Source organism: Saimiri boliviensis, chromosome 2, assembly GCF_048565385.1.
Source record: "Saimiri boliviensis isolate mSaiBol1 chromosome 2, mSaiBol1.pri, whole genome shotgun sequence".
NCBI classification, from domain to species: domain Eukaryota; kingdom Metazoa; phylum Chordata; class Mammalia; order Primates; family Cebidae; genus Saimiri; species Saimiri boliviensis.
This window is the reverse complement of record NC_133450.1, coordinates 176,707,601-176,731,114: the sequence shown is the minus strand read 5'-3', so window position 1 is coordinate 176,731,114 and position 23,514 is coordinate 176,707,601. Positions and strand designations below refer to the sequence as shown.

The window sequence follows — 23,514 nt, the reverse complement described above, 5'->3', positions numbered from 1 at the left end:
CAGCTGTGGAATGAAGGAAGGATTGGAGAAGGGGGCAAGCCTGGAAGCAGAGAGATCAGCTAGGAAGCTCTAGATATGGGGTCTCAGCACTGATTTCAAATTCCACTGAATGCTGTGTGAATTCTTGAAGTTTTGAAATTCTTATTTGTAAAATGAAGAGACTGTAATATAGCTCATAGTGTATAATGTTTCTTTTGTTTTGGAGACAGGGTCTTGCTCAGCCACCCAAGCTGGAGTGCAGTGGTGTTAATCATGGCTTATTACAGCTTTGGCCTCTGGGGCTCAAGCAGTCCTCCCACTCAGCCTCTGTAGTACTTGGAACTGCAGGCACATGCTACCACGCCCAGCTAATTTTCATATTTTTTTTTTGTGGAGATGATGTTTCTCCATGTTGCTCAGACTGGCCTCGTACTGCTAGGCTCAAGTGATCCTCCAACTTCAGTTTTCCAAAGTGTTAGGATTACAAGCGTGAGTCACCTTGCCCGCCCCACAAGAGGATTAAATAAGATTTTGTAAAATATCTAGCTTGAGACTTGGCATGGAATGAGGAACCAATAAATGGTAGTTTTTTTTTTCCCCCTTGTCACTAATTCCTTACCCTTTTTTAGTTGTAGGATTCAATAGAAGGCAGGGAGCTCACCTGAACTTCTTTATTTTAGCAAAAGATATTCAAATCCCATGGAGACTCCTTTTTCTATTTTTATTTTAATTAAACGTGATTTTGAAGCCACAGTTTAAATTCAGGCCATTTTGAAAATCATGATAGGAGAAAGAAGATAGGAGAGTGTATGGTTTTGTGTGAAAGTCCATATATGGATCATTTGCCTGATCCATTAATTATGGAATATCGACCTGGTAGGGCATAACAGTGAATTAGATTTCTGCACTCTTGTTTTCTCTGTATTGTGAATCTGAATATAAGTAGAAGATGCCTGGATCATTTTTGGCATTCTTAGCCAGAAGAATAGGGAGGTAGCAGTTTCTAATCTTACTCAAATTCCAAGAGCCTGAGCATAAGAAGACTTGAAGAGGATGAGAGATGTGTACTTTTTTGGGGGGTGGGAGGGTCATGCACTGTTAAAAGTAAGGTAAATTAAAATAGACAAGGCTGTAATTCTAATGTGAAATGCTTGAGCTGTTGGTACTCTGTACTAACATAGTCTTTGGAGGTCTGGGGTTAAAAATTGCAGCATTGCAAGTAACAATTTTTAACTTCCTTAGTCACCATTTGTGACTGTGCTAAATGTAGTTTAACATAGCATCTGCTTCAGTGGTCCAGGACAGGAATTAACAGTCATGATTAGGAAAAGTCTGTATACTGTACCTTCTGTCCACAGTGTTTCCTTTTCATGTTAAAAAGCTCCCAACACAACTCTGCAGCCTTGTTCATTTAGATTTTGGGGCTGCGGTGGGGGGCCGGGGGGAGGAGACTGACAGGCTTAATCCAAAAGTAGATAAGCACATTTTCTATGCTAACATTTTAAGAGACATCTTCTTTTGTCCAGCAATAATGATAATAGCCCCTAGTATTCACTTGGCACCTTCGAGTTTGTAAAGTGCTCTGACATTATCAGACAAAATATGTGTATGTAATTAAAGCTTTTAAAGAGAATGGGCCCCTTTACCTCCTCTGTTCCTTCCCAGAGTGAAAATAATTCAAAGGCTAAATGCCTTTGTGGTTTGAGTCTTAAGAATTTCCTGTTAAAATGTAGCTTGTAATTGCATATGTGTTCCCTTCTCCTCTTCAGAACTATGGGAGAGAGATGTTTCTCATCAACACTTGGAAATATGTACGTATATACACACCCAGGTTATACATATACATACATGCTCATGCACCTGCTTTATTTTTCATCTCTTAACTTGCGGGGACTTGTCTCACCTACTTTTTGAGATCCTTAAGTATTTGTTTCAAATGTGCTTTACTTTAATGATACTAAGACAACTTGGAAAGTGGGAAGTCTAACAAAAGTAGGTGTGAGAGGAGGCACTTTGTTGAGTGAGATGTTAAGAGGTCATCAATCTAAGCATCAATCTAAAATTTCTATTTTAAGGAAAGAAAGTAACTTTCTTAGTGTATGAATCTTTTTTTTTAAGATGCCTCAAATTCCACAGTAAATAAATGATAGTCATGTTTCTAAATCAAAAGTATACATGTTTTTGGAATCTATGGACTTACACATCAACAGAAAAGAAAAACACATTTTATACATGAATACCAGTAATGGAGATGATACACAATTCAGAGAGGAAGGAATCTGTCTGTATTGATCAAGGTTTAGACTCTTTGTTTTGCTCTCAACAATACGTCAAAGAATTATAAGATATTTATATGCCCTGGGATGGCATCCCTTTACTTTCAGTTTCTCTGAAGTTCTACAGAAATATTTGTATTCTCCTAACATTACTAAGGAAATAAATCTGGTTTCGTTAGTTGACATTTTATATGCCTTTATTTTTTTGGTGTAAGCTGCTTGAGGTTAAACACTCACTATAGCTTTTGGCTTTCTACCTCTAAGTCCTGCTAAATAACAGTGAAAAATAAAATGTTTACCTAAGTGGCCAGGAGGAGTATTGTGCACTTTGTAGCTTTTGTGAGTTAAAAAACATTATTTGTGTTCATAAACCTTTCTTGTCTTTTACATTCCCTTTAAGATTAGTCATTCTTTCCACTTTGGAATTTGTACATGACAGAGTTTTTTAGTGTCTGTATCCAACAGAGGAGCTATGTTTTTAACCTACCTAATGAAAACACTCAACTACTGGGATTAATTTGAGGATTTCCAATCAGCCTTTCACAATTTGTACTACCCTGAGGGGGTTCCTGATTAGCTGTGACGTTTGTAGAAGCATGTGAAGTTAATCCAATTTCTGTCTTGATTACTATGTTATCTGTCGTAATTTAGCAATTCAGATTTATCTGCCTATACCAAACAAAACCTCTGCTACAAAACTGAGGGAGTAGTTGATTTTATTCTTACTGTACTTACATATCTTTGTAGACTCTGTAGCCAAATAATGGCATGGAAATTAATTAGGTCCACTGAGGTTGGAATGAAAGAATGGGGTTGGAATGATTCATGACCAGAGGGTAATGATTTAGTGTATTCCAGCCTATAACCAAGATTGAGTTAACCCATGGCTTAACCTTTACTATTGTAGAGGTATATAAATGACCCTGTTGAAAAATAAAGATTTTAAAGTTTACTCCCATTTCACAAAACGTGGCTTAATCTCATCTTCACCCACTTTGCTTTTGAACTTTTTGGTGGGGGAGCTTTGAGGTGTTTTACTTTGAATTCTGAAAGTTTTAAGGGGGCTCACATAGAGTATGAATCAATTTTCTGACATACTGTGTTTAGTAGTTGCATTTATTTATTTATTTTTTAATTTTGAGACAGAGTCTTTGTTGCCTAGGCTAGAGTGCAGTGGAGGGATCCATGCACACTACAAACTGTACCCCCGGGTTCAATCCATTCTCCTGCCTCAGCCTCCTGAGTAGCTGGGATTATAGGTTTGTGCCACCACACCTGACTAATTTTTGTATTTTTAGTAGAGACACAGTTTTACCATATTGGCCAGGCTGATCTCAAATTCCTGACCTCATGATCCGCCTGTCCGCCTCAGCCTCCCAAGGTGCTGGGTTTGCAGGCATGAGCCACCACACCCAGTCAGTAGTTGCATCTTCTAAGCTGCCGATTTTTGACTTTATATTTGCTCCTAAACGAATCGGTTGTTCTTTTAAGAATCTGGTGATGGATTCATTTAGGATGAAATATAAAGTGAATAGTGAATATCCAACCGTAAAGTGAATAACTCTTAATTTAATATTTATAAACTCAAAATTTTTGTTTGTTGGGTTTCCTTAAGGAGGAGATACATACATGTATGTATGTATTTTTTTTCTTTTAAGGCATGACTCTCCATAAAAGCTTTATCTTTGGTTATTCATCTTGTGTTCTTAGTGTCCAGAACATAGTAATTGTTTTGGTGGTGGTTTGTAGGAATGAGAGCAGGTGGAATCTAAACCAGTTTCTTGACAGTAGATTTTTAAACAGTGCATTGATAGAATTAAAATGTAGCGCATTAGTAATGTGTTTTCTTCTGGGTATATCCAGCATATGATGACTTCTCCCCGACTTCACCCTGGTAGGAGTCACTGTCATCCTGCACCTGAATTGCTGTGGTTTCTTCATAACTGATCGGTTTCCAGACTGACTGAGTCTTCCTGCACACCCACACACAATTTATTTTCACAGTAGCCACATGCTACTCTTTTGCTCAAAACCTTTCTATAGTTTGCTTTTTTGTTATGGTGGCCTTCAAGGCCCTGTGTGTTCTGGCCTCATTACCTCTTAGACTCATCTCCTCTTACTCTCCTTGTTAGTGTTAGCTCCTTGTCATTCTCCTGCACAGCAGATAGGCTTTGCACTGTCAGGTCTCTGCGTAGAAGCTTTTCTTCTAGGTATCTCCATGGGGCTGTCTTTACTTCCTCTTAGACCTATAACAAATTAAACTTATTATCTTGAAGCAACACAGATTTATTACCTTACAATTCCGAAGAACATCGGAAGTTCAAAGTGGCTCTCTGAGTGGGCTAAGATGAAAGTGTTGGCAGGGCAGCATTCCTTCCAGATTCTTTATGGGAGATTGTTTCCTTGCCTCCTGCATCTCCTAGAGGCTGCCTGTATTCCTTGGCTGGTGGCCCCATTTAAAGCCAGCAGTGTCCTTTCAATTTCTTACGCTTCTTTACTCTGACACTGTCTCACCTTCCTCTTTAACTTATAAGGAACCTTGTAATCACATTAGGCCCACCTTAGTAACCAGGGATAATCTCCCTTTCCCAAGGTGAGCTGATTAGCAGCCTTTAATTCTACAATCTTAATTCCCCCCTGTCATGTACCATAACATATTCACACTTCTGGGATTAGGATGTAGACATTGAGGGGAAAGGGATTATTCTACCTGTCTCAGCAGCTAGCATGTACCTCCTTCAAACTTTGACTCAAAGCTTACTTTTTCAATAAGCCCTGCTTGTTTAATGCTGGAAACTACCCATCTTTCTCTCCACATTCTCAACCCCCCTTATTCTTCTCTACATACATTCCAAAGCACACTTATTTCTTGCTAATATACTGTTTTCTTCTGTATGTTCGTACTTGCTCTGCATACACTATTCACAGCAAATCGGCATTCCAAGATACTTCTTGATTTCTGTACCTTAGGACTGTCCTGAGTTCCTGGGAACTGCATGCAGATGTTCACTGAATGGATGAATGAACAAAACATGAAACTTAAGCAGATGTTTTTCACCAGATCTTTACTTTCTCATTGCCCAACCCGGATACCTGTAGTGGACCTAGGCTGAAGAGAAGGCCTTGGGACCCTAAACTCATCTTACCTCTCTTAACCTTAAAGCTTTTTAAACCTGCCACCTCTCAAACTACAAAACCTCAGAAAGACTGGCATGAAGGAGACTCTGTACTTTGTCTGTAGAAGTCATAAAGGGCTAAGAGACAGAAAAATGTTACTGTTTGCTGCCAGAGAACGTTCTCCTTATGACTGCTGCAGCTGTTCAGTGCATTTTCTCTGCAAGTTCGTGGGCCTTTGTTAGCCCCAGGGCCAAAATGTGAGTTTGAGGAATTAGTAGACCTGTGAGACAGCTAACATGGTATGTGGGTGGGCTGGAGAATTGACAGGGATTTTAGATTGAAGAAATCCTATGACATTTAAAGCTACAAACCTTTATTTTAGGAACCACAAAGCAAAGAGATTTAAAGAAAACAAACTAATGGCTTGTTCCTGTAACTGACATTGTTAACCTTGTGATTTTAGTACTTGGTTGGCTATTCTCTTGCTTTAATAATTAAATGAAGCCAGAAACATAGCCTGAAAATACCACTTAGTAATTTGGGAAAGATCAAGCATTTGCTGTAGGAATGGTATCTCTCAGGCAGATGACCCCATTGGCTGCCTACCCAGCTGTCATCTATAAGCTCATATTATTTCATCAATTATTTCTAGTGCTTTTGTCCCTGCTGCAAGTTCCCCAAAGGATGACGTTTTTTGGTAAAGGTTGTGCTGCCTTTTTTGTTTTTCTTCTTTTTTTGGTAGGTGTGGCCCTAAAACTTTAGAGACAAATGACTTCTGTTCATATGTAACTTGGCATTTAGGGAGAGGTTTGATGTAGTCAGAGGAAAAGCCTTGCATTAGGTTGATTCTGTCCTGCTGTGCTGTGCTACTCAGAGGATTCAAACCTTCTAGCTGCATGTAAGTGTAGAGACCAAGATCACTTTATCCAAGCTGGACCTTTCCAGCCTGAGATGCTTTGCCACTAGCCCTGATTCTTTTCAGAGATGTTATCATTTCTATTTGCCTGAACTTTTCTAGTTAGTATCAAGATCACTTGTGATCCTTGACTTAATCGTGATGTGTGTCTAAATGCCTTCTTCAAGATCTGTTTAATTTTCCCACATTTACCTTTACTTTTGCCGTTTTCCTGAAGTTGGACCCAAATTCCACATGCCGTATATCCATAACCCTGCTGGCCAGAGATCTGGATTTGTCCTGTCTTCTAGGGTTTTGTAGTTGGTGTGATAGATTGCTGAAATAAAAGTACACAACTGATCTTGAAGGTAAATGGTTTCCTTTGTTTTACTATGTGACAGGAATTTAGATTTCAGTGGCTGAGGGTGGCTGAGGGAGTGCGCCAAAACTTGAACGTATGCTTTCATAATTACTTCCGGTTTGAAATACTTGGTAGGATAGAAAAACAAGTTAACAAATTTGCACACATTTAGGGAGGGGATTTACTCTTTCATTCTCCAATTTTTAAGAAACTGTTAATGCCCTTTCATTTTTAAATGCTTAGTTTGTCCAAACCCCTGAAATGGAAGTGGGTGGGTTTGGATAGAGCCTTGAATAAGGGAGATGGAACTGCATAAGCAAAGCTAGAAAAGTGAAGGTACTGGATTGTTGGAGGGACAAGGCGTAGTTCAGATCTTAAGGTGCTTGTAGAAGTGGGCTGGTAAAAGTAGTCGTACAGGATCTCAGTTTATACCTAGTAGTTTACACTTCATTTGTTGGGGAGCTTTGGAGGGTTTAAAAAGTCTTCCTGGGAACAGTGTTAGGGTAGATGAGGATAAGGAGAGAGGGACCTTTCGGGGGCTTTAATTTGGTGGTTAGAAGATGAGAGCTCAGGTCAGGATGGTAACCATGGCAGTGGAGTGGCTGGAGCAGACATGACAAGCCTTACTGCGGGTTGTTGTACTGGCCCTTTTAGCAACCTTGCTGTGACTTTAACCCACAGAAGTCTGGTCCCCAAATGAGGTGGTTTCTAGGCTATGGAACCTTTCCCTCTTCTTGTAACATTATGCTGAAGTGAACTTAATAAAAATTCTCAGGATATGTTTAAGACTTTTTTTTTTTTTTTTTTTAAAGTCAGTCTCTCACTGTCACCCAGGCTGAAGTGCAGTGGCTTGATCTCAGCTTACTGCAGCCTTGGCCTCCTTGGTTAAAGCCGTTCTCCTGCCTCAGCCTCCTGAGTAGCTGGGACTACAGACCACACCCAGATAATTTTTTTTTTTTTTTTTGTACTTTGAAGTAGAGGTGGGGTTTCACCATGTTAACCAGGCTGGCCTTAAACTCCTGACCTTAGGTGATCCACTGAGCTCGGCCTATTTAAGATGCTCTTGATTAGCTATCTGGTTGGTGGCTGTGTGCAATAGGTTTGAAAATTGTGAAGAAGCTGATTACCTTAGTTTGCAGATTTTTTAAATTGTAAAATTAGAAAACGCAGACTACATTTCTCATGTGACTAGGACACTATTGGATCAGTTTGACTTCTCAAATGCAGATATGAGAAATAAAGCATTTATTTTCTAAATACCACTATTGTGAAAACTGTAGATGTTAAAATTCATAGGGGACCATTTATAAAAGTCTTGATGGCTCTTTGGAAGTAACTGTGTATATAAAAGTAGAGACCGTCTTCTATTTCCCAATAAAACCTGTGCTTTCACCAAACTAAGAATCATTTTATCTTAGAGCCTAGTGAAACTTCAGTATATTCTAGATTAATCTATGCTAAAGTGCCTTTTCATAAATTATTACTTGGATAATAACAGGAGGAAAAGCAGTCTGAATTGGCACAATTGATGTCTAAATTAAGAGGAGAATATATATTGAAACATTATTTTTTTAAGCCTTAAAATTAATGGCTCTGTTTCACTGGAATATGGCCTTCTTTTCTTTCCGAAGAGTTTCAGAGCCAATGGAATCTATAAATAGTGCACAGCCCAGTTGTCTGTGGTAGATTGAGTACAGCAGAATTGCCTGTCCTTAAGTGAAGGGGAAGTAGCTTTACATTTTTAGTAACGGAATTGTTGGCCAGCATAAAGGTAAGGGCCATGTGAGCAACTTATTTATAACTCTCCATAAAGGTGTGTGTCTGCCTCAAGCGGAGAGACTGTCTGGGGTGCTTGAAATGTGAAAGTGCGATAGAATCATTTTCCATACCCAGCCTTCCTACCTAGTTGGTGCAATAAAGTGATTGTTCACCTCCCTGTGGCTTTCAGAAAGAGGGGTGTCAATAGATTAGCTCATTAGTGTCCACCTCCTATGGAATAGAAGGGACTGAGGTGGTTAAATTACAGTCTGTTTTATGTAGTGAGGAATGTTTAGACTGAACTCCTGAAGGTATTCAGGACATACGTTTGTGCCTGGTTTATCCTGCTGGATTTGGTCCTACTCATGTAATCTAACTGCAGTTGGGTTCTTATAAAAAATTTTTTTCATGAGTGTAAAACATTTTTTCACAGTTGAGTTTAACTATAAGTAGTTTTTTGAAAAATAAAGAACACAGGGTCAGACTGAATTGTCTTGTTACAGTGGGAGAAGGGAAGAAGAGGAAAATATTTTCATGGTATCCTGTAAAAAAGTTTGTTAACCCTTTTTGGTAGATGCCAGAAAGTGGACTCCATTGTTATTGGCGACATTGCTAGTATCAAGAGTAAATCATTTATAGCCAGGATTGCCTCTGAGGATAAAATTTTTATAATTATAAATAAGTAAAAGGCATTTTTGGACCTCTTCTGTTATTTGCTACTTTTAGAAGCTAACTTTTCCCATTATTACGTTGACCATTTGAAGCATCTGTACATACGGCAAAAGAGTAAACTTGCGCTTTTGTGCCAATATCATAGCTCTGTTTGGTAGTCGGGCAAGTTGCAGTAAGTGGTAAATGGCCCATTAACTATATTGGAAGCCTCATAGCAGCACTAATTTCAAATCGTGCTGGGTTTACAATTTACATATTAAAAAATGTTCACTTCATTTCATTCAGGGACAAAGCTGACATCCTATGCAAGCTTTACTCCAAACAATCCTATTTATCGGTCCAATTATTTCAATTGAAGGATGCTGGTTTACTGCCTCTTAGTATATGTGAACAACTCTCAGTGAAACTGTTAGGAACTGGTTTGACTCTAGTGGCAGAAGAACCTCACAGGGTTTCTATTCACTTTTAATTTTAAGTCCCAGGATTAAGGATCATTTGTAGTATAATGAAACAGTGTGGGCAAATATAGCTTCTCTTAATGTCCTTTTGATATTTTGGGAAAGAGTGCTTTTATGCAAAGCAATCACTTAGGAATTGCATGATCACTTTTTCTCACTATAAAATTTCATTCACATTTCCTCCCTTCTCCCACATCCTTAAGAGAGAAGACAGCCTGCAGTATTTGGTTTCATTTTACTTTACTTTTTTAATTTTTGAGGTATGGTTTAAGTTAGTTCTTTAGAATAGATGCCAAGATAACTAGTTGATATTGTTTTAAAATCAGGCTCTTAATTAAAAATGCTTATATTTGTGCAAGAAAACTACATGTTAAAATGAATTTGGAAAGATTAGATTGGAATTGCCTCAATTTCAATTAAGCCACACTGCATGGACGTGCTGGGAATATCAATACAATCACTGTAAATTTTGTACAAACTGATTTGTTGCATTATCTTGCTCATCTAACATACGGTACTTTTTGTGTCCATATTGCAGACGGCAACTCCAAACTAACATGGCAGTCAGACTGTGTGATGTGGCTTCTCTGCTTAGAAGTGGTTCGTGGGCAGCAGAGCCTTGGACCGGGGTCTGTGGGATTTTTCTTAAATTCTGTAGGCTACTTTTTTTTTAGCATGTTGCAGGAGTGCTGAGGCCATACCAAACACTTGAATCTTCCATTTGGCATACTAAGTATTCTTACATTTAACCTATTGTGGTATGGCCATCATTAGGACTTAAAGCACATTGCAATTTTAACTTTAGTGGTATGTGTAGCATCAGAACCATGCTCTTGTATGTACTTTTTTATAATCTAAATTAGGATTTAGCGCAGACTCAAAAGAGTGACAAGCTTTTTAAAAAAACAAAAAAAGTTTTGGTATGGTCTGAATACTAAGTTACAGTAATTCTATACATTCTGTTTACTATGTATTTTTTTGGTTACTAAATTTTGAAGTTATTTACAATTCTCGGTTCTCAAAAAAAAAAATTGAAATTATAAATCTGGCTGAAAATTATTTGCCCAGTAACTGTTGAAAGAGTTTGCATTCTGTGAACAGTTGTGTTGAGCCTATCAATGGAATATGCATTATTTGTAAAATATAGCACATTAGTATCATTTTATTCTGAGCAGATGGTCCTATAGCAGAGAGACGCTGTAATTTTCAGCGCACACAGCCTACTGCAGCTGTTCACTTGAATGTTGGCTTAGGAGCTCATTCTTGCCACCTGAACATGGAAATAAATGTGCAATTAAGTGAGGAGTGTTTGTTGTCCTTTCTAAATCTTGCTAATTTCAGTCAACGAACACTTTATATTTCAAATGCTATCCCAGTAAGCTTTAGTCCGAATCTTACATTTGGGGCTCTCGTAGTTTCTACACCTATCCAAACTTTTGAATAGTGATTTAAGTGTCTTTGGTCACTTTAATCTTGTAGCTCATTGTTTCCATAACTGCTGGGCAAGGGTTAACCCCAGAAGAATTTTGCTGTGAAAAGAATGACCCACAGCTAATACTCTGCAAACCAGAACAGTTATGTTTTATTATGAAATCTGAAACTTCTTTTTTCAACTTCAAATAGATTTGTTAATTATAATACAACCTATATCTTGAGTTATTTAAGATTTTTAAGTATAGATTTCCAAAGGTTTATTTTCCTTCATCCCCTTAAGTATTCCCTGAGAAAACTTAGCTTACTTACCCAAGAGAAACAGCTTGAAGGTTGTAGAATAAATACCCACTTCTTTGACAAGCAAGGAAATGAAGTCACGGAGGGGTTACAGGTTGTTGGATATTTCAAAAAGCTATTCTGGGTTTTGCCTCCTGTTTTTTATCATGACAGCACTGATTCTTGTCCAGTCTGACCAGTCTCAATCTGTCCTATACTGCTGCCTTTTATAAACCTCTCCTGGCAGTAAAGATTTCTTCCTGTATGTTTATCTGCTAATGTGCCCTTTCATTTTTCTTAGGCAAAAAACTGCTTTTTAAAAGACAGTTTTTTTCTCTTTCCTTGTAACCCTCTTTCCCTTTACTTTGCTTTTTTTCTCTGCCTCAAGTTCTTTGCCTTTTCTATGTTAAAGCTTCCCGAAAACTAGCATCCCATCAATTCAGAATTGTCAGTTTTGAGAAGTAGTCTTTGTGGAGGTGAGAGATGTATTGTATGAAACATGAAGGATAATCCTTTCAGTGATGCTTTGATTTTTAGTTTCCACCACAGTCTTGGCTGTCCAAAGTTAGGTAGTTACTAAAAAATGCTTTTGGAAAATTTGGGGCTGTGGTTTGTGACTCTTTTGGATAGGATTGGTTTTTAGGAAACTAGATTTAAAACTGCTTATTACTAAGTGATTTTTAGAGTAGCCTAAAGAGTTTGAGGCCATTTCCCCCCAATTCTGCTCTTTATCTGGTATTTGGAGTTTATAGATACCCTATTACTTGCATTTTCAACAGGCTTATGTGCTCAAATGAGAATTCCTTGGGCTGGTCTGTTTGCAGAAGTTAATGTATTTATATTGGTGTTTTCATTGGCTGGATAGGTTTTCTTTTTTCTCCTGAAAAGCAGAGTCAAGGAAAAACACCATATTGAATTGTTTGGAAATTTTATTTTGATGCTGTAGATCCGTTGCCTGGTTGGTAATTTTTAGCTGCCAAGGTTGACAATAGTGTCCTATTAGTCTATTAGTTTCTACCAGGTAGACAAAGTATTCATAGCTTCATTCCCAAGTTAACTTATAATTCTTTTCCACTCCCTAAAACATAGCATCTATGTTTTTTCTTAACAATGGTAGAGATACGATACTGTCCATCAAAAACATTTTCAATATGTAACCAAAACAGTACATGTTGACAAATTTATATTTTTAAAAGTACTCTTGCTCTTTGATTTTTAAGTTAATGGCTCAGTTTTAGAATATTGAACCTCTTAGGCGAACTGAAAATCTCTTCAGAGTTAGGTATGTCATTTTTTGGTTCATTTTGGTAGCATGTTCAGCATTTTTATTTTCTAGTATGATTTTTAGTTAGGGTTCAATTCTCTGCCCTTTGATACTTACTTTCCTCATCTGTGGACACTACAGGTGAGTAAGGATATGTGAATAGACCCAGAATCTGATTCTAGAAAATGTTTAAGATTTAGATTATGCTTATGTGCATGTATGGAATATGTATGTGAAAATAAAATTGTAACCTTAAGTTAAATAGCTTAATGTGAAGTAAAAATTAGTGTAGGTGTTACACTTTTTGTTGAAGCATTGTTGTAATTTCAGCAGAACGACTTGTGTTTAGTGACAAGTGTTTAAATTCTTGGATGGAGTCTCTAATAGGTTGTGAAATATGAAATCTGACATTTCTTATTTTCTCTGTTTTTAGCAGGTAATTGCTGCCATGGAAACACAACTGTCTAATGGGCCAACTTGCAATAACACAGCCAATGGTCCAACCACCATAAACAACAACTGCTCCTCACCAGTTGACTCTGGGAACACAGAGGACAGCAAGACCAACTTAATAGTCAACTACCTTCCTCAGAACATGACACAGGAGGAACTAAAGAGTCTCTTTGGGAGCATTGGTGAGATAGAGTCCTGTAAGCTTGTAAGAGACAAAATAACAGGTAAGCAGTTTTATGTAGATGACTCACATTTAAAGGATCGTGTCTCAAGATAGGAGAAAGTAGTAAGATTACTGCTTATAAATAATTCACTGCTGCAGTTTTACATATCTAGATTTTTCTCTTTTATTACATCAGCAATATGAAACTTAGTTTAAAATTTTCTTTTTAAAGGATAAACCATTTTGGGGGCAGTATATATTTTAACTGGACTTTAATATACTCTCATCTGGATAGTATCTTTGGAAAACGTTCTAAAAGTGTGTGTGTCTTGGATAAAAAGTGTCATGTTAACCTTTATCTTTCAGTATTCTGAGTGTATTTAATTTAGCATTTCAACAGTGAAATACAATATGTGTTTGGGAGAGGGGAAAAATCTTAAAATGTGTTTTCCTTATGCTAGTATAATCCTTTTGCTTATATATGATGAAATAAATGGGTAATATTCACATTGTCAGTGTATACATATTTTCACGGATATGATACTGAGTGTAATGAGATCTTATGTTCTGTTCCTTAACGAGGAAAGGACGACATGGTATATAATTATCCCCCCGTCATAAAGATAAGGCTTTAATTATAGTACATTTTGAATATTAGGTAGTTGAAAATCTCCTTAGCATTTTTTAAGATTTCACTAAATTTTTAGAGTAAGCCAAAACTTAATTTAAGGAGAATGTTCTTGGGATAGAAGGGTTAATGCTTCCCACAAGAGTTGTTTTCAAACACTAAAAATATATGAAGGTAGACAGACCCCATGGATTTTTCATGTCAGTCAAATTTGACTGATGATGTGTACCAAATTGCTTTACAAAGCTTATAACTCAAAATATAAAATGGAATATTTGAAATGAGTAAAGGGTACTTAAAGGCAGTGTGAAGAGTGAGACTAGCAGTCTGAACTCACACCTAGTCATGTGACCTTGGATAAGTCAGCTCTAGGCTTTCGGTTTCCATTGGCAAAATGAGGTAAAAGGCAGAGAAAAGGGTCATCCTGGGCCATTTCTAAGGTCTCTTTTGACTTTTTCATACATAGGACTTTGAGGCATTTCATTGATCATTATGGAGCATTCTCTTCAAGCTCTCCAAATGAGTTCTAAAGCCAGCCCCTGGGCTTGGCCTCATAATTATATTTCCTCAAGCTACAGATTGAGATTCACAGAGAGAATTACTGAAATCAAGTTAAAAACTAAGTACAAACTGATTGTTATTGATCCATATCAAACAATCATCACATTTTAATTACGTTGCTTAAATGCTCACCATGATATTATCAGGAAGGTGGTTCTTATGTTCCTGAACACTGATCATCAGATGGATGAGATTTTTCAATTTATTTTCCAAAATGAGTGTGATCAGCATATGTGAAATTTTATAAAGAGTTTTCAGTAAGTTGAAGGTGAAGAACAAAAGACTGTTCTTTGTCTCTGCCCTAATGTTGAATTTTATCTTTTGTTAAAAGAAAAACAACATCCCTTAAATGTGGATTTTGCAACCTTTGCATATAAAAGATAAAATATCATAAACGACTTGAGGGCTGTGGCACAAATAAAGCGATTTCTGATTGCTTAGTGGCTCCCCTTACCATCCAAAGAGAAAGATGCTTGAACAGAGCGTAAAAGTCATGTTTTGTTATGAACTGATATGTGATATTTTATATGATGAAAATATTCAACAAATCATACATCTTTCATATTAGGCATTTGCCACAGGAGTCATCTTAGAGATTCTCATGTCTTACCTATGGTCATTCTTGAATTAATCTTATTCTTTTGTAAATCTTTAATTGGAGCGGTTATGTGGCAGAATAGGATAAACTTGAGTTCTTTATCTTTACCTCCTTTGCATCTCTCACTTTAGTTTGGTAGACTGTGGTAATAGACACACAGCACATGGGTACTCTTTAATACATGGCTAGATACTAAAAAAAAAAACTAAATATTTCTTGTCCACTTCCTTCACCTGTGACCCCTGCCCATTGTCTTTTCAGTGGCTCCAGGGGAAGGGTGTAATGGAGATTTCCATTGTGTATATATAGAACATTTTCTTTATCCTTTTATTCGTTGATGGACACTTGAGTTGAGTTCATATTTTGGCTATTGTAAACATTGCTGCAATAAACATGGGAGTGCATATATCTCTCTGACAAACTGATTTCATTTCTTTTGGGTTAACAACATGGAGTGGTGGAGTTGCTGGGTCATAAGGTAATTCTGTTTTTAATTTTTTGAGGAACTTTTTATACCATTTTTCATAGTGTATTAATTTTCCTTCCCACAATAGTATATAAGGTTGAAAGATGTTTTCAGTGTTCGTTTCGTGATGACAGATAAGTTTAGGAAGTGCGGTACTCTGTAGTTCTTTAAGATCCATTCTGAATAATCACTGTAATAAGAGCTATGAAAAATCCAGCAGTAAAGAAATCCTGTTTGATTTATAGTTCCTCAGACTTACTTGATCATAGAACCTATTTGGAGGTGGTGGGGAGGGTGAGTGTATCTTCCTGACAGTAGATTCCACTGAACATGGAGCTATAAAATCATTTTTTGTTAACTGGTTATCAGACCCATTTAACCTGTTCACATTAATAACATATGAGCATGTTTCCTTAAAGAAACATACATGATAGTAAGTTAAAAAGTTGAGTAAGCAAATCTGAACACTAGGCACCTCAACTTCTGGTAATTTTGTTTTAATTTGGACCACTGACATCTTATTCATAATGTGGGTTAAAATGGCTTTTAGAAGGATCTTACTCATTTAGCTTCAATCATAAACTGCTTCAGTACTTTTTTTTCCTGAGTTTCTTAATAAATATTTATATTGAGTAAAATAGTCTAGTAAATGGTAGTATCCAAAACTGGGTTCTGAGTGGTTGTACTTAAAAAAGTAGGCATGCTTCTTAAGAGGTAGGTAGTAATGTATCTCTAGGAAGGTTTTGAAAGAATTTGTGGAGCTTTGGACCCTGCCCTGTGATGTTTAGCATTACTCATCTTGTGCAGTTTCTCAGTAGGCATTTTAGGGACAGACCAGAGTTCTTTGGTCCTTCTCTAATTATCCAGCTTATTCTGCCTCCTGGGGAGCAGCTGGGACTGATTTCTGAATTCTGATTTTGTAGGAGCCTGAGCATTAATTGGGTTACAGGAAAACTCTGGAGTCACTCTGCAGGAAGATTTAAAATCTCCCCTTTTCCCTTTTCTTAAATCTTACTTAATGCTGAATTTGGAAACTACATCTCGGGAACAAAAATATCTAGTTAGGAAAGTGTGTGCCTCTTAAGTCCTTGAAGAGAGTGTATAATTTTTAGACTGTCAGTGTTAGAAAATTAATGTTACTATTGTGATAGAGTGAGGATTAGGGAAGTACATTAAGAAATGTCTTCAGTAGCAAATACAATAATCTTCCCTGTAGACTAAGTTCTATTTATTATGTTGTTTGTCAGGTCCGTCTCTTTGGGCGTCTGCCCAGCTGTATGCTTCAGCCTGTTTCCTATCTATAGGCATTCATCATGAGAAGCTTCTGCTGCTTGTACAGCTTAGCTGATATTAGTCCATCCTTTTGCATTCTTAAATGCACCTTGGAGTCCTTGACACCTGCTGATGCCTTTTTCTAGATGAGAGAAATGGATTTTATGATGCAAGGAATGAATAATAAAGCGTTACAGTCAGAAAAGGCCTAGAGGTAACCTTAACCAGTCTTTTCCCGTTTTCCCCCCAAACATCACAGGTGATGAGAGGCCCAGGTTTGTGCAGTGACTAGTCCAAGGCCACAAGGTTGTTAAGTGGTATAGAGTAAGGACCAGAATTCAGATTTTCTTATTTTTTATCTGGATTTTTCCTCTTTGTCTCTTTCTTGTTGGAGGCAAGACCTCACTCTTTAAAGATTAAGCACAGGGCCAACTGATGAATTTATAGAGAGATGCGTAATTTTTACAGATTTATCCAAAGATGTCTTCTAGTGAGTGAGTGTGTCTTCTCTGGAAGGAAAATGGAAGGTATTTGTGAGTCAAGAACTGAAGAATACACGAAATGAACAAGAACATCTATGCTTCTCTTAGAAACTTTTTTTTTTTTTTTTTTGAGGCGGAGTTTCGCTCGTTACCCAGGCTGGAGTGCAATGGCGCGATCTCGGCTCACCGCAACCTCCGCCTCCCGGGTTCAGGCAATTCTCCTGCCTCAGCCTCCTGAGTAGCTGGGATTACAGGCATGTGCCACCATGCCCAGCTAATTTTTTGTATTTTTAGTAGAGACGGGGTTTCACCATGTTGACCAGGATGGTCTCGATCTCTTGACCTCGTGATCCATCCGCCTCGGCCTCCCAAAGTGCTGGGATTACAGGCTTGAGCCACCGCGCCCGGCCGAAACATTTTAATTATATGGTTGTGAACTGGGGTATTCTAGCCTGGTGGTTTCCAAATTTGGCTCTGTATCCTCACCTAAGGGAGTTTTGGGATCTGTTGTCAGAGAGCTTCCCATGTGATTTTGAAGTCCAAAAAGTTTTGGAAATCAGACTGTGTCTCTTGAAGTATGGTCACTAGGATTCCTGCGTTGAAATCACTTGTGATAAGTGCCAGAAATGCATGGTTCTGGGCCCTGTCCAGGCCTACCAAATCAGGGTCTGTAGGGGGTACCTACTAGCCTACGTATTAGTTAGCTAGGAGTTATCCATGTCTTGAACATTTCTCAGGGAGCTTGAACCAGGAATTTCCCGGTTTACCTGAATTCCAGTTTTCGGGGTATAATGGAAGAAGTGTTAATTATTGCACTACTTAATTCATTGGAACGTTTAAAGTGCTGTCCCCTTCTCAGCATTGGTTTCAGAGTTAATTCCTGGGGTTCAGGACTAGAGATACTGAGTTTAAGTCATTATGCTGTATCTTTACTGATCTGATCTGTTGCTGAAAGTGTGTGTTGTGTGCGTGTGTGTATGTGTGTGTTTGTAAGTAATTAGGTTTTTGAAACTCCAGGGTAGATTGTTGTTTCACTGTTAATTTTCCTTTCTTCTAAAAGAATGGCTAGAGTAGTAGTTAGTGGAAGACCTCAGGTAATGTGTATTTCACTCTTCTTCTGAGTTGTTTGAGGTAGGTTCTGTCCTGACCCCATCAGCTGCTAACTAGAGGCTTTGACATAAGGGGGAAAACAGAAACCCAAATATAAATTCCAGGGGGCCCGAAGAGGTATTGATTACCTCTGAATAGGTAGTGCCTTGCATGTTAAGGCTCTGCCCATGCCCCAGCACGTCTTAGGGCTAGTATCATAAAATTTTATTAATATGAGTGTTCTTAGCTGGGTTTATCTTGAGTCTCTGCTTGCTCAGAATTTTAAAACTAGTTTTGATCCTTTTTTGTTCTCAAAATACTGTGGTTTTTAAACTTTAATTTTGATGGCATAGGATTCTCTTCTTTTTAAACAAATACAATCTTAGCTCCTCAGGATTGAAACAGGTAAGTGGTATTTTATTAGACTAATGGGAACCTTCAAATTTAACAGCGCTTTATTTCCCGTGAGTCAGTCACAGTGAACACAAAGCTGTTTTGATGCACATTAATTTGAAAATGTGATTCTGTATGCCAGTTACAGTTGTACAGTGAGTGTGAAATGTCTGTAGTATCAAGAGATCAGGAATTCTGATTCTTACAGACTAGTAGTTAGAAACAACAGGGTGGTTGGGTGGGTGGGTGGTAACTTATAAACACCTCATTTTGCAAACTCTGTATGCTGTTGAATTAGAAAGATGGCAGAAAGGCTGTGCGTGTTCTTAGGTTTGTAGGAAGGGAGATGACTGCACAGAGGTAAATGCTTTGGTCCTCAGCACCTTGACTGTGGAATACAGTGCGTTTGAATCTATTTTTAGATTTTAGTGGCTAAGTTTGTATAAAATGAAATTTGTATCAAGTTTGTGGAACCACTGTTTTTGGAACGTCTCTCATGGGTAAAAGGTAATGGAGAGACTTTATTTGCATCTTCATTAATGTATCTTTAATTATATTTTCATTGTATCTTACTTCTTTGCCAGATCTCATGCAGTCATTTGAAAAGTTTGGTGTTATCGCTGTAGAAGCTTTGTATAAAACCTTGGAGAAATAAAGTTTATTGTTCTAGGTTCACTTTTTACTTGAACCTCGGTATTTTAATAGAACAATTTTCAGTGTCAGTTTTGATTACTTCAGGTGAAAGATTACAGGATGATGAAACTGGAAATTTGTAACATTTTAAGAAATCAAATACAATACAGTTCTTTACCATGGTTAGGAAAAACAACTTCTTTCCTCTTGTTTAGCACCTGGAGACTTGCAAATTAACTGGAGAAATGGCACACAAATTTTGTTACTATTTTATGTGTTTGGGCGTTGACAGAAAAGTGTTAGAAAATTCAAAGAAGTGGTCAGAGTTGAGGGCTTATATACCATTTTAACAAAGGAAAAGTTTGGGCTTGGCGGGATAGGAAATTGTGGGGAAGTGTTCAGAAAATATGTAGAGGAAGTAAGACAGTTAAGGGAAATTTTAGCAAAGTTTGTTTATGCAACCGGTATACGTAAACAGTCTGGTGTCAACTGTCTGAAGTAATGAGTCACTTTCCTCTGAACTGGTACAAGACAGAGGGACACCTTCGCATTGGAAATTTATACTCTGCTTTTAGGGAGAAAAGGGGAGGGCAGAGAACTCTTTCATCTGTTGATTCTCATTTGCCTTAGTTTAAAATAATACTTAATGCCGGTCAGGCACGGTGGCTCACATCTGTAATCCCAGCAATTTGGGAGGCTGAAGTGGGCAGATCACCTGAGGTCAGGAGTTCAAGACCAGGCTGGCCAACATAGTGAAACCCTGTCTGTACTAAAAATACAGAAATTAGGCAAGTGTGATGGCGGGTGCCTATAATCCCAGCCACTCAGGAGGCTGAGGTGGGAGAATCGTTTGAACCTCAGAGACACAGGTTGCAGTGAGCTGATATCATGCCACCACACTCCAGCCTGTGCCACAGAGTGCCACTCCATTAAAAAAAAAAAAAAAAAAAAGCTTAATGCTAAAGTGGAATTAGGGGTGGCAAATCTGGACCTCTTCATCATTTGTAAGGTAATTCCCAGTGAACAGCTTTTCATAAATCAAAGCACTGCTGCTTTAGATACCCTGTAGTAATAAAGCCTTTAAAGGCTAGTTGCTAGGAAGAAGAAACATCTCTTGAGAGGATACAGAAAAGTATGAAACAGTATTCTTCTCTGTTAATTTGTTAATCATCCTGATTTGTTTCTCTGATTTCCTGATATTGATAATTGTGTTATTCAGTATTTTATTCCCTTAGAATAAAGTGTGAAAAAATATGTGCTACTTCCAGGAAACAGTTACCCAGTTTCCCAACAGCTTTCTTAGAATGTTTACTGGGAAAATTAAGTTGAACCTATTGTGTAAATGAGGTTTAGGAGTTTTCATTTTGTGCTTTCCTGGCCCTTATCAGAGGAACTTCTAGCATAGTCATATTTGCCTTACCAGTAGATGAGGAACAGTCAGTATTCAGTACCTTTCTCTTTGTTTTTTTTTTTTTAAGTTTGATAGAAAACACAAACTTTCTAAATGTATTCATATTCATAGAAAATAAAATCAGAGTTGAAATTCTCTTGTAACATTTGCCCCTTTATAATTTAGCATAAGAATGCATGTGTGCTGTTTGCTATTCCAGACTTTGTTTTGGAGGGTAGTCTTTGCTTGCTTTACATCAGGAGATTGGTGGTATACAAGAGAAACCATTCTTAAAGTAAGTGCTTGTCATAGGGATGACGGAAAATATAGATGAGAAAGAAGATGGTAAACTAAAATGGAGATAGTTGGATTAGGAGATAAAAAAACAGTAAAATTGTGATATGAACTTGTTTCTTCTTTTTTTTTTTGTAATTTATAGAATTTAAAATTCTGTTTCCTCTCTGGTATGAAAATGATTTATACCCCCATTTTTGTGATACAGTACACAATCAACCTGTTTTTGACAGTTTTTAGTCTATTTCACTATCATACAACTTTAGTCACCAGCCTTTTTTTTTTTCTTGCTTTCTTTAAATTCACAATAGAGCAAAGCACATTTAATCTGTACCAATTGGAACATTTCCTTTCAAATATTCCTGAACAGAATAGTCTATCGTTGAAGCTAAAACAATGCTTCAGAATTCGCCAACTTCTTTTAAGCTTGTTCTAAGTTAATTGACTTTCAGCTGAGTAACACTGCTGCTACAGAATCTTGAGAGCTGTGGAAACCCTCAGAGCGTGCTTTTCCAGCTAAAAAGGTCAACTTTAACGGATATTTTTCTGGCATTTTACTTGTGAGTGTCATTTGATTTGTCAGGTCTACACAGTGGCTTAATTAGCATGTTTTAGTCCTTAAGGTATTTGTTTTGGCTCCTTAAAGTTTTAGAGTGTTAATATTCCAACACCCTTGGATGCCCCTTTTATTGGTGATGGTAAATGTAATCAAATATTTTTTTGAGGGACTGTAAACTACAGAGTAGCATTGGCTGCTCTAAGTATTGTGAAGAAAAGTATCCTCAGTTAAAACCATCTTTTCAGAGTCTACTCAGTAATCCGACATTATCATCTTTAGGTAATCAAGGAGTGATCATTTTGTAGTGTTCTAAATTAGAACAAAGATTTCCACTTCTTACCTTATGCCTCCTTTAAGGGGGAAAAAGCAAAATGGGAAGTATTTAAGCTGTGTTTTTAAGAGTTCCTTGGCTGGGCATGGTGGCTCACACCTGTAATCCCAGCACTTTGTGAGGCCAAGGTAGGTAGATCATCTGACACCAGGAGTTCGAGACCAGCCTGGCCAAAATGGTGAAACCCTGTCACTACTAAAAATACAAAAATTACCTGGGCGTGGTGGTGGGTGCCTATAATCCCAGCTACTCTAGAGGGTGAGTCAAGAGAATGGCTTGAACACAGGAGGCAGAGGTTGCAGTGAGCCAAGATCATGCCCCTGTATGCCAGCCTGGGTGATAGTGTGAGATTCTGTCTCAAAATAAATAAATAAATATTAGAAAAACGTTTCTTACTGTCTTGTGAAATGGACTTCAATGCAGTGGTAGTAGGATTTACTAAACTCCTCTGTGTACACTAAGGTTGTTAATTAGTTTGGGATGAAGTCTGAGTCAAAATACCTGTTGCTTTCTCCTGTTAGGGAGGTGGCCTAATGAATACTAATCTTAGCGGTTTTAGCCTACAACATTGTTATTTGGTTCCAGCCTAGCCACTTAATTTGTGTTGCAGCCTTATGTGTACTTTTTGACTCTGAATTTTAGTTTCTTTCATAAAGTGCCTAGCACACAGGGGTACTATCTCTTTCCTATCCTCTTCTTACCAGTTAATATCCGTTGAGTTGCATGACAGTCGCAGACTTTTTTTTTTTAAATAGGTAAACCAAGATGTTTTGAAAAACATCTTGAAGTAGATCTGTTGTCCTAGAATTCTTAGAGTTTCTTAAGATGTCAGAAGAATGTAAAGCTCATATTCTGTCCTTTGCTTTCTAGGTGATTTGACCAACATAATTGATTATCCAGGGGTGGAACAAAGTAAGAATAGAAAGTGTGAGGCAGGACTTGGGAGCCTAGAATGATGATTAATGTTATTACACCAGCCTTTATGAACTAAAGCACTGGAGTGTAGAGTTATTGCTCTGTGTGGTATTGTGTGAATGTTATTCAGACTGAATTAGCTTGACTTAAAATATGAAGGAACACTCACACGTTAGCTTCCCCAATGGGCTATTCCTGGCCTTCAAAGGTCAGTAAGTTGTTAAATTGAGCCGTGAAGTATTGGTTAGATAAAAACCAACTGTGGCTTATTTTTGCTTTTATTGACATCATCTTCCTTAATGTGAGTATCCCTTTACATAATATAATGTAAATAATACATAATGCAGATACTATACTAAATATTATTTTATCAGATAAGATGTTCAAGTCTAGATATATAGAGACCTGTGTTTTGGGATGTTCAGAAACCTAGTATTCCTGCAGTGTTAGCAGATCAGAAGACTGAGGAAAAAAATTACTATCCCTTTGTTTTCTTTCTGTTGAAGTATTCATTGAAAAATTTAGAGCATTGCTTCATTCAGTCATCACAGACGTTACTGATTTCAGTTTGTGTGTATGGGAGGGGGCAGTTTCCATGAGGGTATGGTTAACTTAGCAGATGCAATTTTACATCTTGTTTTCCTTTTTTTGTTAAATCCTTATGCATATTGTGAATTAGAGTTTATTTTTAGCTCTTAATGAGTTCTTTTCTCATCATTGTACTTTTTGTTGGAACTCTGTTTTGTACATACTGCTTTGATTTTGAAGGGAAAATGTGTATGGCGTACAAGTCCTGT

At 37.5% G+C, this 23,514-nt stretch overlaps 1 protein-coding gene across 16 annotated transcripts in view; it reads left to right on the top strand.

Annotated features, from left to right (window-relative positions):
* Window positions 1-23,514, top strand: part of ELAVL2 (ELAV like RNA binding protein 2) — a 134,736-nt gene that overhangs the window by 51,701 nt on the left and 59,521 nt on the right. For 7 of the 16 annotated variants that reach the window (XM_074394944.1, XM_074394941.1, XM_074394945.1 and 4 more), the window contains exon 2: window positions 12,924-13,167. In XM_074394944.1, coding sequence (XP_074251045.1) covers window positions 12,939-13,167 — 229 coding nt within the window. In that variant the 5' untranslated portion in view covers window positions 12,924-12,938. Of the gene's footprint in view, window positions 1-10,054; window positions 10,146-12,923; window positions 13,168-23,514 lie in introns of all 16 variants that reach the window. The other 9 variants (XM_074394936.1, XM_074394934.1, XM_074394937.1 and 6 more) reach the window with 2 other exon arrangements.